The 21,536-nt window shown below is 43.2% G+C and overlaps 1 protein-coding gene across 1 annotated transcript; it reads left to right on the top strand.

Annotated features, from left to right (window-relative positions):
• Positions 1–711: 711 nt before the first annotated feature.
• Positions 712–7,300, top strand: LOC145428464 (interferon-induced very large GTPase 1-like). Its single transcript, XM_080300683.1, has 2 exons — positions 712–2,554; positions 2,649–7,300. Exons 1-2 carry the CDS (start codon positions 712–714, stop codon positions 5,417–5,419), a joined length of 4,614 nt encoding a protein of 1,537 aa, XP_080156809.1. The 3' UTR covers positions 5,420–7,300.
• The last annotated feature ends 14,236 nt before the right edge of the window (positions 7,301–21,536 follow it).

Genomic DNA, 21,536 nt, shown 5'->3' with positions numbered 1-21,536 from the left:
AATGAATGATCACATTAAAATTGCCAGGAATTCCACCACTTAACTTCTGATAAGTTTAATCCATTAACTGTAAACCAATGTAGCTGACAGCCCTAGGAAGCTGGTTAAAAGTATCAACAGGGTAAAACAATCACCGACACAAGCTGTGGCCAACATTATATTGTTAACACTTTTTGTTCACCACAAAAAATTTTATTTATTTTTTTTCATTCTGTGTTGTTATGCTCTGATTTCTTCAGTATATTTAGCATACTTAAAAAAACAAACAATGAAAGACCAATTAAATTGAGTAGATATGTACAAATGTTTGAGCAGAACTATAACATTTTCCATGATGTAGTAATCTGTTCCTCTGTTAATCTCTTAAACCATTGCCGATCTACAGGTACCCTCAATATGGATGAGACTGAATACAAGGATAAGGTTTGAAACGCTCATTTATTTTGTAAAATTCACAAGGTAAAATGTCATTGTTCTCTCCAACAGTAAATACAAAAATTGATTTATTTGCAGGAGTCATTTGAGTTTTCTGAAGAAATCTGCACAAGGAAACAACATAAGAGAGAATCTAAAGAGCTTGGAAAGAAATGCATCTGCTGTTCTTTTGATTTCTTGAAAACGTTTCACCTCTCATCCAAGAGAAAGAAACATAAAAGAGAAGCTAAAATACTACTCAGAAGACTTCACCTTAAAGACAAATTTCAACAGAAGATGTCACCAGCAGACTTCCTTGAAATAGGTCCCCCTGTGAAACAGAGCTATGACACATTCGAGGAAGATTTAGCTCATACTTTTCTTCAGAGGATGATGATCTTAGACTACAGAGCCAGATATATTCTTGTAAGACAAGACAATCCTGATATGAGCGGTTCACAGTCTGTTTCAGTGTCTGACTTCCAATCAGTGATGAAATCAAAACAGTCACATGTGCATCCAATGGATGTTCAGATGGCAGTATTTCACTGCTCAGACAGTTTTCTGAAGCAGAACCTGGTTACAAAGCTATCCCAGTGTCAGTACGCCTTACTTTTGCTTGTCCCTGACCCAGTCACAATGGATATTGAATGTCCTTTGTGGACACTCAGGCAGATAACAAAAACATGGAAGAAAACTCACATCAAGGATAATTCAGATGCTATCACCATGAAGACAATGCCCATCTGCAAAGCTGAGACACCCATGGTGTTTTTCTTCCGCCTGGGTTCACTTCCAGTGTCAAAATCTCAGCTCATGAACACTTTGATCAATGACCGTCACAGCACCTTCTTCCACAGGAACTGTCCAGGTAGCACCAAATCTCGCCTGCTGATGGATGGTGTGGCAGAGATTGCCTGGTACTACCCTGCTGGAAAACCCAATGACTCCTTCACAGACTGCACTGCCTTTTGTAATCTTCATGGTGATGCTCTGTCATTTGAAAAACAGCGCGAGATACTGACAGAAAAATCTTCAGTCACTGTTATTCTTGTGCCGACTCTGGAAAAAGGCCAGAAAAGTACCACAGTAATCCAAGACGTTTTCAAGTCACCAAATCCTTTGATTATTCTCATTGCTGATAATGATTGTGGTGCGGTTCAAGTGAAAGATGGAAAATACAAAATGGGTGTGAAAGACAGAAGTCAGTCAGATGTTTCTGAAGGATTGAAAGGAATTATCAGAGAGATTTTATCTGGACCTCATAGATCCTTCCAGCTTGAAATCATGGCCAAGGTCCCTGGAGTCAGAGTGGATGAAGATGATGAAGTCTGTCAAAAAGGGAAGTCTGCTGCAATGAAAACAGTTAATATGCTTCAAAAGGAGGAAAATTCAAAGATCAAAGATACATTTCTCCCTTGTCAAGGCGATCTGTGGCATGAGTGGTGCAGAATAAATAACGAGCTGTATAACCTTAAAGGAAACACTGAGCAGGAAAAAAGTCAGAAACAACAGCAGCTGATGCAAATAAGACAAAATCAGTGCAAAGCTTCATGTAGTGAACTGATGAAGTCATTCACAGAAAGCCTCTTGTCTTTGCCATCAAAAGAGAAGGAGTACTTCCTGAAATGGACTCAGATCCTAATAGATGCCCTAACCAGTCATGAGATATCTTCAATTATCCAAAGCTATGATGAAAAGTGGACTGAGCTCTTGACTCTGAAGAGGAAACACAACAAATCTGATCTGTTAACAAGCAAACAAACAGAGCTTGAACAAATCTCCAAAACATTGCAGTCTGCAATGTTTGGCCTGGAGCACATCTTCAGAGAAATGGGACAGATCTATGAAGCCCATAGAGCAGTACAAACAGCGAGTAGTCACACTGAGTGGGTTAAATATCCTGAACTGGCTGCAGATCTGATGATTTCAGGACACCCAGTGGAGCTGATGGATGGTGATGCAGGTCATGTGCCTCTAACATGGATCTCTAGTCTTTTAGATGAAGTCATCCAGAAACTAGGCGACCAGAGAGTTTTTGTGTTGTCAGTTTTGGGCATACAAAGCAGTGGAAAGTCAACAATGCTGAATGCCATGTTTGGATTGAAGTTTGCAGTGAGTGCAGGCAGGTGCACCAAAGGTCAAAGTCAAAGTCAAAGTCAACTTTATTTGTCGATTCTGCCACATGTACAGGACATACAGAGAATAGAAATTGCGTTACTCTCAATCCCTAGGTGCCTTCATGCAGCTGGTCAAAGTGTCAGAGGAAATCAAGAAAGACTTCCAGTTTGAATATGTTCTAGTGGTGGACACTGAAGGACTGCGGGCTCTTGAGCTGGAAAGTAATGATACTCTTCATCACGACAATGAATTAGCAACATTTACCGTTGGTCTGGGAAACATGACACTGATCAACATCTTTGGTGAGAATCCAGCTGACATGCAGGATGTCCTGCAGATTGTTGTTCAGGCTTTCATGAGGATGAAGAAAGTTAAACTTTCTCCCAGTTGTGTGTTTGTTCACCAGAATGTGACAGATATCGCAGCTGCTGAGAAAAACATGGATGGGAAAAGACGCCTACAAGAAAAACTGGACCTGATGGCTCAGCTAGCTGCTAAAGAGGAAGTGTGTGATGCTGAGTGCTTCAGTGACGTCATTGCCTTTGATGTACAAACAGATGTGAAATACTTTGCTCAGTTATGGGAGGGAAGTCCACCGATGGCTCCTCCAAATCCAGGCTACAGTGAGAGCATCCAAGAGCTGAAGAACATCATCCTGTCTAAGGCCAAACAGTCTGCTGGGATCACTCTCTCACATTTCAAAATCAAAATTCATGACTTGTGGAAAGCCCTGATGAACGAACACTTTGTTTTCAGCTTCAAAAACTCACTAGAAATTGCAATTTACAGAAAACTTGAGGTTGAATATGGGAACTGGACCTGGGTCCTGAGGAGCAACATGCTGACTATTGAAAACCAGCTTCACACCAGAATTGAAAATAGGGGACCTGACAAGATTGAGCGTAGTTATATTTTTAAAGAAATGAGCAAAACATCTGAAAAAATCAAAAAAGATATGTCAAAGTACTTTGAGGATGACAGAGACAAAGATATGTTGGTTCAGTGGAGAGGCCGATTTGACAACAAAATAAAGGAGTTCCAAGAGGAGCTGGTGACAGGAGTGCAAAGAAAACTGGAGGAAGTTATTCAGCAGAAGAAAGCGTGTAAAAAGCTGGATGATAAGAAGACAGACTTCGAGGACAAGTTGCTACAAAAGAGCAAAGAGCTCGCTCATCAGTTAAAAGACAAAGCAAAAGATGAAGAGAAACTTAAAAAACAGTTTGATGGTGTTTGGAGTGACTTGGTGAGAGAATTAACTACAAATATGCAACCCATTAAGGACATCAATTTTGAAGATGACCTGGCAAATATCCTTCATATTCTTGGTTTCGAATGGAATCTCATATTTGAATGCAAAAACAATGGCAGATACAAAACAATATCCCAGGTTGCTGATTACACTGAATACGTAGTCCTTCGCAAGCACCAAAACACAAGAGAACAGGGGTTTGCCAGCCAAATGTATGAAAAACTAAAATGTCAGTTTAAAATATTTCTTGAGCATGGGGACCAGGAACTGATTACATCACTAATAACCAATGTTGAAAACCAGTCTATTCATAAAATTATGACAAAACCTGTAGCAACAAGAGGCTACAGTCCAACTTACTTACAAGAAGTGGCCCAAAATGTTCAGCGGGCAGTGACAGAGTTTGAAGAAAACATGAAGTATGCTTTCAAGAAGGAGTTCACAGTTGATCTCCTACTATATGTATTTGACAGGGCAGCGACTTGGCTTTCAGAGTCTCACAAAAAATTCACTGTGAAAAATGATGCACACACTTACTTGGAAAGCAAGAAAACACAATACTACAACATTTTTAGAAGCTTCTGCAAAGGAAACTCAGCTGCTGTTGTGTTTGGAGAAATGATCTGTGAAAAACTGAAGGTTTCCATTGTTGAAGCAGTCTGTAACAAGACTGCCATTGATCTCGCTGGAGAGATGAGGTGCAATCTCCCAGCATTCAGTGGGAACCGACTGAACTTAGAGAAACATTTGTTGAAGTCACTTGCAGAGAACGAGGACTTTGATGCTTTCATCACCTACATCCAAAGTCCAAGGAAGCAAGTAGAAGCTTTTATCAGTGAGAGAGTAAACATGTACATGTTCAGAGAATACAAAGAAAAAGCTCAAAATATACTCGGGAAAAATGTGGATGGGATGCACAAGTTTGTCTGTCAAGCTTTGATTGAAGCAACAAATAAAGTCAAAACACAAAGAGGAGACACAGACATGTGGGCAAAGGTGTTTTTCAGTTTCCTTAAAGATGAACTGACTCTTGAATCTGTCTATTGTCAAAACTTCAGGGACATAAACAATTTAGAATTTCTTAAAGAAGAGATTGAGAAAGGTCTTGTGTCAATAAAAAAGGAGATGAGTAAGTTTAACTTGGATAAGATGGAGGAATTCAGATGGAACCCTGCTAAAATCCTCATCGATCAGCTGTGTAACTGTTGCTGGGAAACCTGCCCGTTTTGTGGAGCTGTTTGTACCAACACTATTAATTACCACAGTCCTGAAGATCACAGTGTCCCCTTTCATCGATCTTTAGCAATCAATGGTACGAGCTACAGAAACAATGAGATAATGGATATTGAGTTCTGCACAACAGTGGTTGGAAGTGATAAAAGTTTTTACCCTAATGAAGAGTCGGATGATAGGGTTCCCTATAAAATGTACAGAACAGCCGGCAAACCATATGAAAACTGGAGAATTACCCCTGATGAGTCCAAGTTGAAGTACTGGAAATGGTTTGTGTGCCGATTTCAGGAGGAACTGGAAAAGTACTATGGTGTAAAATTCAAAGGGGATGTTGAGATTCCCAGTGAGTGGAAAACACACACTAAAGAAGATGCTATTAAAAGTCTGGGTGAAATGTGGTGAATAAGTCACCACAGTTTTGACGCTGCTGAAAATCATAACAGCATTTTTCATTTGATTATTCACAAATTAAACTGTGTAATCATTACATGATTCATCAGTGATAAAACCAGTACACAGAAATCTGCTTAATTAAAATAAATACTCACACAGGAACAATATTAATTTTAAAATGTAATCGGGGGAAAAAGGTTTTGTTTGTTTTGTTTTTTTTTTAATTATGTGTTAATGTCATCATTAAATCAGTCTGTCATCACCACAGCTAGTTTTTGAGAATTTCTGGACAAAAGAAAAGTTTTCATGAAGGAGAAATAGAAAACAGTATTTTGTTAGTTTTTTTGTTTTGTTTTGGGGTTGTTGTTTTTTTGCTGATGTATTTATCAAAACAAAAGAAATATGATTTGTATTCTTGTGTTTTAATGTCTGCATTTTAAGTTGAAACATGATAAGGAATATACCACACAGCAACTAAGGGATTTATGTTTATAATGTATTTTAATTATTGTCTTCATGTTAACATTTTGATAATGGGTTAATAGATTATAAACTGATATTTAAAGTTGATGCAATCTTTTATAAAACAACAGTACAGACTGATTACTGCAGTCTGATTGTGAGAGTTTCATTATGGAGAGAGCACTTGCAACATCATGTCAGGGGACACAGACGAAACAATGAACCAAAAGGCTGCTTTAGCATCAGATAGAAGATAAGGACTCAGAGCATACAGATGTCACCTTGTTGATACAGGGGAGAAAATTTGCTATTGTGAGTCAGAGTGTGATGGATGCATGCAACCACACAACTGAGATACTTAGGTAATATTCATTTGGTCTTTTGTCTTATGTTTACGTTATGCTCTAAAGCTTCTGTGATCATAAGTTAACTAATTTGATATTTTGAGTTTACCTGTAATGCATGACAGCACTAAGCTATAGCCCAAATGGTGGCATAGACTTTGCTTTGCATTGTTTGTTATTTTATATAGGTATGTTATATTGATTATATTTCTGCTCTTTCTGAGTTACCTGACCTCCGCTCCAGTCCTTCCTGGTTTGGCTGAAAGAGGAGGCTGAGGGTGGAGCTGGTTTAAATGCAGAAGCCAATAAAGTGGACTGGACCATCTATTGTGATCATGCAGGGGGAATGGGGTTCTTCTTGAATGATGATTAGCTGTTATCTCTATAGTTTTCACCTTTGGTGTATATAATGGTTTATTCATTTGCTATATAACTGGAGCTGTTTCTCATTTGGGCAGGTCAGTTTGTTGAGTTATGTTTTTGTTAAGTGACTTTTGAGTAGTGTTCTGTTAAGTTAACCTCTTTTATGGGTCCACTTGGTTCTTAAAAACTTTATTTTTTGTTATTTTGAATTTTTGTAATCATCTTGTCTTTTTTGGGGGTATAATAAAACCCTTTTTTTTTTTTAAGATTACATTTGTGCCTGTGTGTTCCTGGCTGCTTGGATCATGACACAGAGACATGATGGAGAGACAGAACATTGGTACAAGAAGACATCACACAACCTGCCTTGGCTCAGGTGGCAGAAATTGTGGCTCTCACCAAAGCACAACCAACTTTCAAGAGGAAAAAGAGTAAATCATCTATACAGACTCAGCAATTCATGTCAATGGACCACAATAGAGATGGAGTTTGTTTGTTTTTTGCAGCCAATACTCCAGTCAAATAAGGAAAACAATTGGAAGAACTGATAAAAGCTACCCAGGGAAGGGGCAGTGATGAAATACAAGGACATCAAAGGAACCAAACATGGTTGGCAAGAGGAAAGGAGGCAGCAGACCTGGCTGCAAGAGAGGAAAGAAGGGTATCAAGTACAAATGATCGCTCAGAAGAATCACTACCATCATTGACAGAAGATGACATCAAAACAAAAAGACGCAGGAGCCTACAAGATCAATGAATGGATGGTGTTCTGTTTTCAATATGTTCATATGCTAATGAGACAAATAAGTGTAAAGTGTATTTCTATTGTTAGGAGCAACACAGAATAGTTGACTCTGGAAAGCACAGGATGGGAGGTCAAGTTTCCCCAGCAAAGTCTTTGTCAACTATTGTTAAAACAAGCTCACGTTCCTTCTCATTAGAGCAGAAAACCAACTCACAAGAACATAGAAGGCCTGTAAGTGGCACCCACACATGGCAGATATGGTGGGAAACTATGTGATGGGAATCCAACACCTGCAGTGAACACAACCACCAGTTTTTATGCCAAAGGAGGGTAACTACAGATGTCTGACGTTGAGGAATCTTACCAAAGTGCATGGGTGGGACCCCTGACAGGGGTAACAACACCATAAATGTCACTCATGGTCAAATTCCTCAAAATTTTTGACACCAAGGGCAAATTTGTTAGAAACCGTTAAATTTTCTGCCCAGTACGTGGTCGGGTACTTGCACAATTGTCCAGTTGGGACTGCCAGTAATAGTTATGAGACATGATCAATAGTACAGCAGAAAATTGTTATAGACAGTCCGCATTAGACAATTTTAATCTTGCACAAAGTTCTCCTACATATATCGATGCAAAAGGAATACAGAGCAGAGTTCCAGATAAATATAATAATATTTAACAATAATACAATAACAAACCCCATAGCTTAATGGGGGTTTGAATCTATCTTTGAATAACACCAATAAGAATGTTGACTGTATTAATTCACTACAATGTGCAGAGATTGACTAACTTGACCAGGAAATGCAATAGCGGGTACAGTACTGTTGACATTAAAGTCACTTGTCACAGTCCAGAATAGGATGGCATTGGATATGCTCTTTGTTTGAAAAAGGATTGGTGTGTTCAATATGTGCGTTGGCTTGTTGTATGTATATTCCAAATGATACAGCACTGGATGCGTCAGTTACCAGTAGTGGTGTGCGATACTGCATATTTTGGTATCGATCCGATACCAAGTAAATACGGGCCAGTATCGCCGATACCAATACCGTGTAACAGCAGTCTGGCGAGGAAGGAGCGGCTAGCAGGTTTCTGCGGGCATGTGGTGTGGAGGTTAGCCGGATAACTTGAAGCCAGTCAGTTAAATTAAACAACAGACCTTTATTCCTTTGTCAGCAACATAAGACCATACAAGCCAGGTCTCCACGGCTCTTCACTGTCCGTACATACAGTGGGGCAAAAAAGTATTTAGTCAGCCACCGATTGTGCAATCTCCCCCACTTAAAATGATGACAGAGGTCAGTAATTTGCACCAGAGGTACACTTCAACTGTGAGAGACAGAATGTGAAAAAAAAATCCATGTATCCACATGGTAGGATTTGTAAAGAATTTATTCGTGAATCAGGGTGGAAAATAAGTATTTGGTCAATAACAAAAATACAACTCAATACTTTGTAACATAACCTTTGTTGGCAATAACAGAGGTCAAACGTTTACTATAGGTCTTTACCAGGTTTGCACACACAGTAGCTGGTATTTTGGCCCATTCCTCCATGCAGATCTTCTCGAGAGCAGTGATGTTTTGGGGCTGTCGCCGAGCAACACGGACTTTCAACTCCCGCCACAGATTTTCTATGGGGTTGAGGTCTGGAGACTGGCTAGGCCACTCCAGGACTTTCAAATGCTTCTTACAGAGCCACTCCTTTGTTGCCCGGGCGGTGTGTTTTGGATCATTGTCATGTTGGAAGACCCAGCCTCGTTTCATCTTCAAAGTTCTCACTGATGGAAGGAGGTTTTGGCTCAAAATCTCACGATACATGGCCCCATTCATTCTGTCCTTAACACGGATCAGTCGTCCTGTCCCCTTGGCAGAAAAACAGCCCCATAGCATGATGTTTCCACCCCCATGCTTCACAGTAGGTATGGTGTTCTTGGGATGCAACTCAGTATTCTTCTTCCTCCAAACACGACGAGTTGAGTTTATACCAAAAAGTTCTACTTTGGTTTCATCTGACGTCATGACATTCTCCCAATCCTCTGCTGTATCATCCATGTGCTCTCTGGCAAACTTCAGACGTGCCTGGACATGCACTGGCTTCAGCAGCGGAACACGTCTGGCACTGCGGGATTTGATTCCCTGCCGTTGTAGTGTGTTACTGATGGTGACCTTTGTTACTTTGGTCCCAGCTCTCTGCAGGTCATTCACCAGGTCCCCCCGTGTGGTTCTGGGATCTTTGCTCACCGTACTCATGATCATTTTGACCCCACGGGATGAGATCTTGCGTGGAGCCCCAGATCGAGGGAGATTATCAGTGGTCTTGTATGTCTTCCATTTTCTGATGATTGCTCCCACAGTTGATTTTTTCACACCAAGCTGCTTGCCTATTGTAGATTCACTCTTCCCAGTCTGGTGCAGGTCTACAATACTTTTCCTGGTGTGCTTCGAAAGCTCTTTGGTCTTGGCCATGGCGGAGTTTGGAGTCTGACTGTTTGAGGCTGTGGACAGGTGTCTTTTATACAGATGATGAGTTCAAACAGGTGCCATTCATACAGGTAACGAGTGGGGGACAGAAAAGCTTCTTACAGAAGACGTTACAGGTCTGTGAGAGCCAGAGATTTTCCTTGTTTGAGGTGACCAAATACTTATTTTCCACCCTAATTTACGAATAAATTCTTTACAAATCCTACCATGTGGATTCATGGATTTTTTTTTCACATTCTGTCTCTCACAGTTGAAGTGTACCTCTGGTGCAAATTACTGACCTCTGTCATCATTTTAAGTGGGGGAACTTGCACAATCGGTGGCTGACTAAATACTTTTTTGCCCCACTGTACATATGCGGGGATCGGTAGTCGCCACCGCCAGGCCGTTGCAATGGTGAGGTCTGTCCTGAGAACAGAACACGAGCACCATGTAATGGCTGCCACGCTATACTCACACACCCCCTAGGAGACTCCCCCTCTAGTGGTGCTATAAAACAATAAGGGTTGTTACATCACCCTCCCGGCAATTAGAAGGCTGTCCTCAGCTGGACCCAGGTGAACCCTCTCCCGCTACCTCTGTGGGGATCAGGGAAATGATTTTACTGCTACTGTTCATAACCATCATCTTTATTATTGCATTAATCAGCATCGCATTAAAGCATTTATTGAAGCTGTTAACATTACATTAAAGTCTGTATTACAGGTGGTATCATAATCATATAATAATCTTTCATTGCAGGAGCAACTGTAATGATTTTATACACATTGCATTTTGGTGCTTATTAAAGAGTTGAAGCTCGGTCAGTTAATTGATGGTCAGAAGCTTCGTCGCGATGTCCGGCCGATCTATTGAGTAAAGTGGCCTAGAGCTATGGAAGAACTGCATATATGCTTATAATACATATATCACATATAATCTAGAAACAGGCCTGAATAAAGACCTGAGTGTATTCAGCAACCTGCTGCTTTTGAGTTTGCTTGGTAACAGATGACTCAGAATAAGTCAGGAAGTGTACTTCTGAAATGTCTTTGTTTCCTCTGTAAAGTGTGCATTTTTTGGTGGTTATTTTGAGGAGCTGTCTGGATGATGCAATTTGAATAACCAGGTTATTCATTATTATCTTTTATTCATTTATAACTTTTGATTAAGCTTTTAGTAGAGGTTCTTGATTAAAACATTTATTCAACATATTATATATATAATTTCAGTTAGGTTATTACACATATAAGGATGAGCCTCTGTTCTGGTGAAAGGTCAGAAGTGCAACGGGTGAGATGAGAGAGCATTTAAGGTCGAGACTCACACACACAGTAGATGGACTCATTTATAGGTGAGAGTTTAATTATATTTTGCTTGTGACTGCAAAATTGTGCCTGCAAAAGAACAGTTTGTTGCAGAATGTGGGCCTGATGTTCCAGACGATAAGCGAGCGAGACGAGCTACAGGAAGACACCTGGGATGGAGACGAGGCGATGTTGTTTTTTCAAACTGTGTTAAAAGTCATTGTGGTTTTGAAACTTATGCATGTGATGACGCATGAGGGGGCGCCATGAATTTCTCTGATGATATAAAACAACTGCTTGTGTATTGTTAGGGAGAGATCGATGCTGTCTGCGTACAATGTTCATCTCCCACACGTGTGTTCATTAAAATCATCGTTTGACTCCACCCGGCCGGATCAGTGTTGTTATTTTGGAATTCCTCCTGTATCCCTCCTCAATATTTGAACCCTTAACACCCCCTTTCACCATACATAGCTACTTTAGGTAGTAAGCAGGCTGTGGAGGAATTGTTATACACCCTTACAGCATTGGTACAGTCAAAAAACGTTTGTTAGTTCTTGACAGAGGTGGGACCAAGTCATTGTTTTGCAAGTCTCAAGTAAGTCTCAAGTCTTTATCCTCAAGTCACAAGTCAAGTCTCAAGTAAAGTCAAGCAAGTCAGAGTCAAGTCGTAAGTCAAGACAGACAACTTTCAAGTCAAGTCCCAAGTCCGAAACTTTGAATTTCAAGTCCTTTCAAGTCTTTTTTTTTAAAACAATGTTGCAGTTATATGTTAGGTGTAAATAATAGACCATGTGTTCTTTTTTTAAAATCTGTATTTATCTCATCACCTGATGAAACAAGTAACTCACAAAATATGCACAAACTAATTCTGAAATTGCACCTTGTACAGCTCAATTAAACTTTGCTGCAAGAATAGTCTCCCTCTAAATTACAAATTCAAAGAATAAACATTCAGTGAAAAATGCAAAAGCAGAACTTCCTGTTGAAACAAAAAGTGCTGAGATTTCCTTATGTACAAAACAATGAACCATCGCAGTAAATTTAGTGCAGTGTGATAAGCTTGTCCTCTCTCTCTGTCATCTAATATATATATATATATATATATATATATATATTAGATATATATATATGAACAATGAACAAGAATGTGCACTTTAAGTTATTTCAGTTAACTATTAACTATTCTGCATTGCATTTGCAAAAGACCAAATTGGCCAAAAGTCTGTCAGTCATTTGTGCACGATGAGGCCGTAGAATGATGCCACCATAGCTGAAAACTCGCTCCACAGGAGCACTACATGCAGGTACTGCCAAAACTCTGGTGGCCACATGAAACAGAGAAGGAAGAGTCTGCATGTTCATTGCCCAGAGCAAGAGGGCGTTCTGTCCATCAGCAATATCCAGGTAGTGACTTAGCTATAGAGCTGGACTCTTCCCCACATCCTTCTTCTGCCTCTTACAGTAAGCAGCAAAGAGTCCTCCATCTTCACAGTCCTCTTGGTGTTCCTCACCAGGAGTCACAGGTTGCTCTGACTTTGCAGGATCTGCCGCATCTTGCAGGATCAGATCTGGCAAAACAAATTAACAACAGCAAAAGAGCCTTTATTACAATTTTAGACAAAAAAAATACAGAAAAAATATAAACTATATTCAGTCTTTACCTTTAACTTTTTGTGTCACCTCTGTCTTTATGTCACAACTGCCCAACACATGGTGTTCCACCCACAACAGAGAAAATGCTGGATCCAAAGCAGCTGCTTTAAGGTACACTGGATCTGAAAAGGGGGCAGTGATCCCATCTTCTGCTCTAGCCATTCGCACATTGATAAAGATTCCAAGAAATCTTTTGTTCAAAGATGCTTGGAGGCTCCTGACCAGACCATTCAGGAAACGGACTTGAGGCTTCACTTTCTCAAGGTGGTGATTGAGGGACAGCACGGATGGAACAACAGCACTGATCGTGACTATTTTCTCACCTTGTGTCAAATCTGTTGCTTCTCCAAAAGGCTTCAAGATGTCCACCATCTCCTTCAACAGGTTCCACTCTCGTGTTGTGAATAATAACTCCCTGTGCCCAGCCATTTCAAGAACAGCACAGAGTTTTAGATGTTCACATTGGATAACTGCCTTCACTTGTCTCAGTGCTGAATTCCATCTTGTGATTACAGCTGCAGGGATCGCTTTCTGTTCACCAAATTCAGCTTCAAACACTTCTTTGAATGTTGTGCTTGTGTGCAATAGAGAGCTGAGCTTACACAACTTTGAAAGTGAAGGAGATGCCACTTTGGTCTCTGACAAACCATCTTTCACTACCAGCTGAAGTGTGTGCGCAAAACACTGCAGGCGCTGTGTCTTTGCCATAGCAGCACCTACTGTTTCCTGATCTTCCAAGGTTAAGTCATGCCAGAGCTCTGGGTCGTCAAGATGATCACCATCATCATCATCATGTTCCTCACCTTGCTCAGTGGGAAACCACACAGTGAATGCTTTCCGCATATTGGCAGCATTGTCACTAATAATATAGTCTAGTTTATCTTTGATGTTGTATTCGTCACATATAGCTTCAAATTTCTCACAGATTCTTTCACCAGTGTGTAATCCTTTGAAGCGGTCAAAGGCCAGCAGTTTGGATTTTAGCTGCATCCTCTCTGTCTCTTTCTGTATCCAGTACACAGTGATACCAAGGAAACCCCTCATCCTTCGGTCTGACCAAATGTCCACAGTGACTGAAACATGATCAGTCTCGCTCAACTGAGTTTTTAACATTGAACGTTTCTCAGCAGCGAGGTTCTCTGTTTTTGATATAATTGTTCTGCGACATACTGGGCTGTATTTTCTGTCAACTACCGTCAGAAAGAGCCGAAAATTCTTGTTTTCCACAATAGAAAGGGGCAGGTTGCAACCAATAATAAAGTCACTTAATAATGCATTCATGATAGCTTTCTGCTGTGGATGAGTCATGCTGTCATGTCCGGCACAAGTGTCCATAAACTGTGATATGGAAGGCTGTTGAGGTTCATTTGTGATCCTCTTTTTCATCTGGTATTCTTCAAATCTCCCCTCCTTGAATCGCTACCTTATCGTGGTGGAGGGGTTTGTGTGTCACAGGGATCCCAGGGGCTATGTTGTCTGGGGGCTTTTGCCCCCTGGTAGGGTCTCCCATGGCAAATTGGCCCTGGGTGAGGGACCAGACAAAGAGCGATTCATAAGACCCTTATGAAAAGGACATCGAGGGAACAGTTTACCCTGCCCGGGATAGGGTTACCGGGGCCCCGCCCTGGAGCCAGGCCCGGGGAGGGTGCCCGAGGGCGAGCGTCTGGCCGGGCACAGCCCGAAGAGGAGACATGGGCCCATCCTCCCGCAGGCCCACCACCCGCAGGAGGCGCCATAGGGGTCGGGTGCATTGTGTGCCGGGTGGCGGCCAGGAGCGGAGGCCCTGGCGGACTGACCCCCGGCTGCCAAGACTGGCAATAGGGACATGGAATGTCACCTCTCTGGTGGGGAAGGAGCCTGAGTTAGTGCGTGAGGTTGAGAGGTACCGGCTAGATATAGTCGGGCTCACCTCTACACATGGCTTGGGCTCTGGAACCAGTCTCCTGGAGAGGGGCTGGACTCTGTCTCAGTCTGGAGTTGCCCCTGGTGAGAGGCGGCGGGCTGGGGTGGGTATCCTAATATCCCCTCGGCTTGCTGCCGGTACGTTGGGGTTTTTCCCGGTGGACGAGAGGGTTTGTTCCCTGCGCCTTAGGGTCGGGGAACGGGTCCTGACTGTCATCTGCGCTTATGCGCCGAGTGGCAGTTCAGAGTACCCAGCCTTCTTAGAGTCCCTGGGGGGGGGTGCTGGAGGGTGCTCCACCTGGAGACTCTGTTGTCCTGCTGGGAGACTTCAATGCTCACGTGGGTAACGACAGCGAGACCTGGAGGGGCGTGATTGGGAGGAACGGCCTCCCTGATCTGAACCCGAGCGGTGCTCTGTTATTGGACTTCTGTGCTAATCACAGTTTGGCCATAACGAACACCCTGTTCGAACATAAGAGTGTCCATAAGTGCACATGGCACCAGGATGCTCTAGGCCGTAGGTCGATGATCGATTTTGTAATCATATCAGCAGACCTGCGACCATATGTTCTGGACACTCGGGTAAAGAGAGGGGCTGAGCTGTCAACTGATCACCACCTGGTGGTGAGTTGGATCAGGTGGCGGGGGAAGACGCTGGACAGACCTGGTGCACCTAAACGCGTAGTGAGGGTGTGCTGGGAACGTCTAGCAGAGGCCCCAGTCCGCGAGATCTTCAACGCACACCTCCGGCAGAGCTTCAACAGCATTCCGAGGGAGACTGGGGACATTGAGTCCGAATGGACCATGTTCAGCGTCTCCATTGCCGAAGGTGCTGCATTGAGCTGCGGCCGCAAGGTGGTTGGTGCCTGCCGTGGTGGTAATCCCCGAACCAAATGGTGGACACCAGAGGTGAAGGGAGCCACCAGGCTGAAGAAGGAGTCCTATCGGGCTTGGTTAGCCTGTGGAACTCCGGAGGCAGCCGACAGGTATCGACAGGCCAAGCGGAATGCGGCTCAGGCAGTGGCTGAAGCAAAAACTCAGGTGTGGGAGGAGTTCGGAGAGGCCATGGAAAAAGACTTTCGGGCTGCCTCGAAGAGATTCTGGCAAACCGTCAGACGTCTCAGGAGGGGAAAGCGGTGCTCTACCTGCACTGTGTATAGTGCTGGCGGAGCGCTGCTGACGTCGACTGAGAAAATTGTCGGGCGGTGGAAGGAATACTTCGAGGACCTCCTTAATCCCACTGACACGTCTTCCGAGGAGGAAGCAGAGTCTGGGGATGAGGGGAATGACCCGCCAATTTCCGGGGGCGAGGTCACTGAGGCAGTTAAACAACTCCTTGGTGGCAGAGCCCCTGGTGTTGATGAGGTCCGCCCCGAGTTCCTGAAGGCTCTGGACGTTGTAGGGCTGTCCTGGTTGACACGCCTCTGCAATGTTGCGTGGAGATCAGGGGCAGTACCTGTGGACTGGCAGACCGGGGTGGTGGTCCCCATCTTCAAGAAAGGGACCGGAGGGTGTGTTCCAACTACAGGGGATCACACTCCTCAGCCTCCCTGGGAAAGTCTATGCCAGGGTGCTGGAAAGGAGAGTTCGTCCGTTAGTCGAACCTCGGATACAGGAGGAACAATGCGGTTTTCGTCCTGGTCGCGGAACACTGGACCAGCTCTTTATCCTCTCCAGGATACTTGAGGGTGCATGGGAGTTTGCCCAACCAGTCTACATGTGTTTTGTGGACTTGGAGAAGGCATTCGACCGTGTCCCTCGGGGTGTCCTGTGGGAGGTGTTGCGGGAATATGGGGTGTCTGGCCCATTGCTACGGGCCATTCGATCCCTATACAACCGTTGCAAGAGCTTGGTTCGCATTGCCGGCAATAAGTCGGACTCGTTCCCGGTGGGTGATGGGCTCCGCCAGGGCTGCCCTTTGTCTCCGGTTCTGTTCATAATTTTTATGGACAGGATTTCTAGGCGCAGCCAAGTGGCGGAGGGCTTTCGCTTTGGTGGCCTCAGAATCTCATCTCTGATTTTTGCAGATGATGTGGTTCTGTTGGCTTCATCGGGTGAGGGCCTCCAGCTCGCACTGGAGCGGTTCGCAGCCGAGTGTGAAGCAGCGGGAATGAGGATCAGCACCTCCAAATCTGAGGCCATGGTTCTCAGCCGGAAAAGGGTGGAGTGCCCACTCCGGGTCGGGGATGAGTTCCTGCCCCAAGTGGAGGAGTTCAAGTATCTCGGGGTCTTGTTCGCGAGTGATGGGAGAAGGGAGCCGGAGATCGACAGACGGATTGGGGCTGCAGCTGCAGTAATGCGGACGCTGCACCCGTCCGTCGTGGTGAAGAGGGAGCTGAGTGTAAAAGCGAAGCTCTCAATTTACCGGTCGATCTACGTCCCTACCCTCACCTATGGCCACGAGCTGTGGGTAGTGACCGAAAGAACGAGATCGCGGATACAAGCGGCAGAAATGAGCTTCCTCCGAAGGGTGGCTGGCCTCTCCCTTAGAGATAGGGTGAGAAGTTCGGCCATCCGGGAGGGGCTCAGAGTAGAGCAGCTGCTGCTCCACATCGAAAGGAGCCAGCTGAGGTGGTTCGGGCATCTGACAAGGATGCCCCCTGGGCGCCTCCTGGGTGAGGTGTTCCAGGCATGTCCCACCGGGAGGAGGCCCCGGGGCAGACCCAGGACACGCTGGAGAGATTATATCTCTCGGCTGGCCTGGGAACGCCTTGGTATTCCCCCGGATAAGCTGGAGGAGGTGGCTGGGGAGAGGGAGGTCTGGGCCTCTTTGCTTAGGCTGCTGCCCCCGCGACCCGGCCCCGGACAAAGCGGATGAAAATGGATGGATGGATGGATGGATGGATGGATGGATGGATGGATGGATTCTTCAAATCTGATAGAGGTAAGCATATTAGACTCATGTCAGAAATTCCATTTCAGCCATTCATGAATTGCATTTGACTTTAAGTTGATCCTAATAATCCTAAATAACTATTAACACTTAAACCCTCATAGTTTTCAGACAATAAAAATATAAATAAAAAATATATAAACAATATTTGTTAAAACACTTTTCTCAAAACTCTGCATACAGTTCTAATAAGCAATGTTTTGCATCCCTGTTAAGAATAACTGACCTTTGCAAATAAACAACAGCTAATAACATAAGATCAAAGTATTTTATTTGATGTATTGACATAAATGACAGAAGAAAAGGGCCATATATAGCAGGACTACTCAATAACACACTAAGGTGGGCCAGATTTTCTAACCAAAAAAAAAAATTTCCCTCGCTCAGACATGCAAAAGTTAAACACGACCATACACTAATTGCAAATTAAACAGTGATTTTGAATTGTGATGTGATGGTAAAATAAATATTTGTCGGTCTAAACTGGGTTAAATCTACGGAGTTAATGATGGGGAGGAGACGGAGAGAAACTCTCTTCCCTGAGTACAGCTACAGAACCCACTTTCTGAAACGGACCCTGCTCACCATTCACCGACAATTCTGAGCTAACAAGTTGCATATTATTCTTGGATGCGCTTGTAGGACCGGATTTAAAATAGCATGACAAACATATCATACCTGTTAAAGCCAAACAGTATCATCAACGTAGCCCGAAGAACATTTGCTAACAAGATGAAGTTAGCTAAGTCGCTATCTCATCGTAGCAAAAAAAGGCAGCACCTACCGTTCTTTATGCAACTTCAAATGTCGGACAAAGTTGGAAATTGTTCCATCTCCGTCTGTAATTCTCTTCTTGCATGTTGCATTTCGTTTTTTGTTGACTACTTCGTAGTTTATGTAGCCGAAAGAAATTACTCTTGGGAGCATTTTTGGCACGAGCGTTTTTTTGTTTTTGTTTTTTTTAATCTGGTTAATTTGATTGGCTGTGCTACAGCTGGCGCTCACATACATACGGAGTATGGTGACATCAGCCGCGAGATTGAGAATGAATGAATGAATAAAGTGAATTAATGGTCCACACTTTTTTATATAATATGCATGTTAAATTTTAGATTTGGGTAAAATATCAAGTCTTTTCAAGTAAACCGGTTCAAGTCCAATTCAAGTCCCAAGTCACTGGTGTAAAAGTCCAAGTCAAGTCACAAGTCTTACAACCTTTTTCCAAGTCAAGTCTAAAGTCATAAAATTAATGACTCGAGTCTGACTCGAGTCCAAGTCATGTGACTCGAGTCCACACCTCTGGTTCTTGAAGCAAACAATATACAGGGAGTGCAGAATTATTAGGCAAGTTGTATTTTTGAGGAATAATTTTATTATTGAACAACAACCATGTTCTCAATGAATCCAAAAAACTCATTAATATCAAAGCTGAATGTTTTTGGAAGTAGTTTTTAGTTTGTTTTTAGTTTTAGCTATTTTAGGGGGATATCTGTGTGTGCAGGTGACTATTACTGTGCATAATTATTAGGCAACTTAACAAAAAACAAATATATACCCATTTCAATTATTTATTTTTACCAGTGACACCAATATAACATCTCCACATTCACAAATATACATTTCTGACATTCAAAAACAAAACAAAAACAAATCAGCGACCAGTATAGCCACCTTTCTTTGCAAGGACACTCAAAAGCCTGCCATCCATGGATTCTGTCAGTGTTTTGATCTGTTCACCATCAACATTGCGTGCAGCAGCAACCACAGCCTCCCAGACACTGTTCAGAGAGGTGCACTGTTTTCCCTCCTTGTAAATCTCACATTTGATGATGGACCACAGGGTCTCAATGGGGTTCAGATCAGGTGAACAAGGAGGCCATGTCATTAGTTTTTCTTCTTTTATACCCTTTCTTGCCAGCCACGCTGTGGAGTACTTGGACGCGTGTGATGGAGCATTGTCCTGCATGAAAATCATGTTTTTCTTGAAGGATGCAGACTTCTTCCTGTACCACTGCTTGAAGAAGGTGTCTTCCAGAAACTGGCAGTAGGACTGGGAGTTGAGCTTGACTCCATCCTCAACCCGAAAAGGCCCCACAAGCTCATCTTTGATGATACCAGCCCAAACCAGTGCTCCACCTCCACCTTGCTGGCGTCTGAGTCGGACTGGAGCTCTCTGCCCTTTACCAATCCAGCCACGGGCCCATCCATCTGGCCCATCAAGACTCACTCTCATTTCATCAGTCCATAAAACCTTAGAAAAATCAGTCTTGAGATATTTCTTGGCCCAGTCTTGACGTTTCAGCTTGTGTGTCTTGTTCAGTGGTGGTCGTCTTTCAGCCTTTCTTACCTTGGCCATGTCTCTGAGTATTGCACACCTTGTGCTTTTGGGCACTCCAGTGATGTTGCAGCTCTGAAATATGGCCAAACTGGTGGCAAGTGGCATCTTGGCAGCTGCACGCTTGACTTTTCTCAGTTCATGGGCAGTTATTTTGCGCCTTGGTTTTTCCACACGCTTCTTGCGACCCTGTTGACTATTTTGAATGAAACGCTTGATTGTTCGATGATCACGCTTCAGAAGCTTTGCAATTTTGAGACTGCTGCATCCCTCTGCACGATATCTCACTATATTTGACTTTTCTGAGCCTGTCAAGTCCTTCTTTTGACCCATTTTGCCAAAGGAAAGGACGTTGCCTAATAATTATGCACACCTGATATAGGGTGTTGATGTCATTAGACCACACCCCTTCTCATTACAGAGATGCACATCACCTAATATGCTTAATTGGTAGTAGGCTTTCGAGCCTATACAGCTTGGAGTAAGACAAAATGCATGAAGAGGATGATGTGGACAAAATACTCATTTGCCTAATAATTCTGCACTCCCTGTAGAACATGCCGAGTTACTGGCTAGTCATCTTCTGGAGATGGTTCCAGACAAGGGAAACAGTCAAACATACAACACAACCAGTCACTCAAATCAGTGCAACAGAAAACCAAACAAAGGCTCTCACGGGCCGCGATGACGAGGGCTCAGTGGAACAGAATAAGTAATCACCCCTTATGAACATAATAATTACATTACATGCATCTTGCATGAAACCAACCCTCAGTCAACCTCAAGTTTGTCCGTATGATAACGGTTAGTCCACCTGGTACCCGTCCAACCAGCGGTCATTACGGGGCACCGGCGGGGTTCATTGGGGAGATGGCCGCTCTCCCGGCTCTCCCGTAGCTCCATGATCCAAACACTTCAGCAGGCTCTTTTGTAGCTCCAGCGAATCCTGTAAGCAAACTCGGGGCTTCTCGACCTCTCCCTCCAAGTTTTCCACTTCAAGGTTGAGGTCAAAAGGTGTAGAGTGAGGGATGATGTACTTTGTCAGGCCAGGCGCCTCAGCATCCAGGTCGCAGCCATCTTCATCACTCATGTGAGTGAAGTTGGCCCCCCCACCTTCTTCAAATCCAACAAAAGTGGTATCAAACGTTTGTGCTACGTTTGTGCTGGTTTGTGCTGCAAAAATTTTCGTTTGTGCTACTATCATTTTAAAGATATTAATAAAAAATTCTAGAGGTCATCAGAGGTCAACCAGCCCCCCCACATTAATTAAATCAAGAAAAATGGGTGTCAATCAACTGTGCTACGTTTGTGCTGGTTTGTGCTGCTAAAATTTTCGTTTGTGCTTCTTCTGTTTTAAAGATATTAATGAAAATGTAAAGGTCAAAAGGTCAACCAGCCCCCCCCCCACATTACCCAAATCAAACAAAATTGATGTCAAACGTTTGTGCTACGTTTGTGCTGGTTTGTGCTGCAAAAATTTTCGTTTGTGCTACTATCATTTTAAAGATATTAATAAAAATTTCTAGAGGTCATCAGAGGTCAACCAGCCCCCCCACATTACCCAAATCAAACAAAAGTGGTATCAAACGTTTGTGCTACGTTTGTGCTGGTTTGTGCTGCTAAAATTTTCGTTTGTGCTGCTTCATTTTTA

The sequence above is a fragment of the Astatotilapia calliptera genome, chromosome 4 (genome assembly GCF_964374335.1).
Source record: "Astatotilapia calliptera chromosome 4, fAstCal68.1, whole genome shotgun sequence".
Taxonomy (NCBI): Eukaryota; Metazoa; Chordata; class Actinopteri; order Cichliformes; family Cichlidae; genus Astatotilapia; species Astatotilapia calliptera.
The sequence above is the reverse complement of the archived record's forward strand: the minus strand, read 5'-3'. Positions and strand labels throughout refer to the sequence as shown.

Coding starts and splice junctions, on each gene's coding strand:
- LOC145428464 (XM_080300683.1), top strand. CDS start 712: ATGTCACCAGCAGACTTCCTTGAAATAGGTCCCCCTGTGAAACAGAGC. Junction 2,555..2,648: donor TGCAGGCAGGTGCACCAAAG/GTCAAAGTCAAA, acceptor CTCAATCCCTAG/GTGCCTTCATGCAGCTGGTC.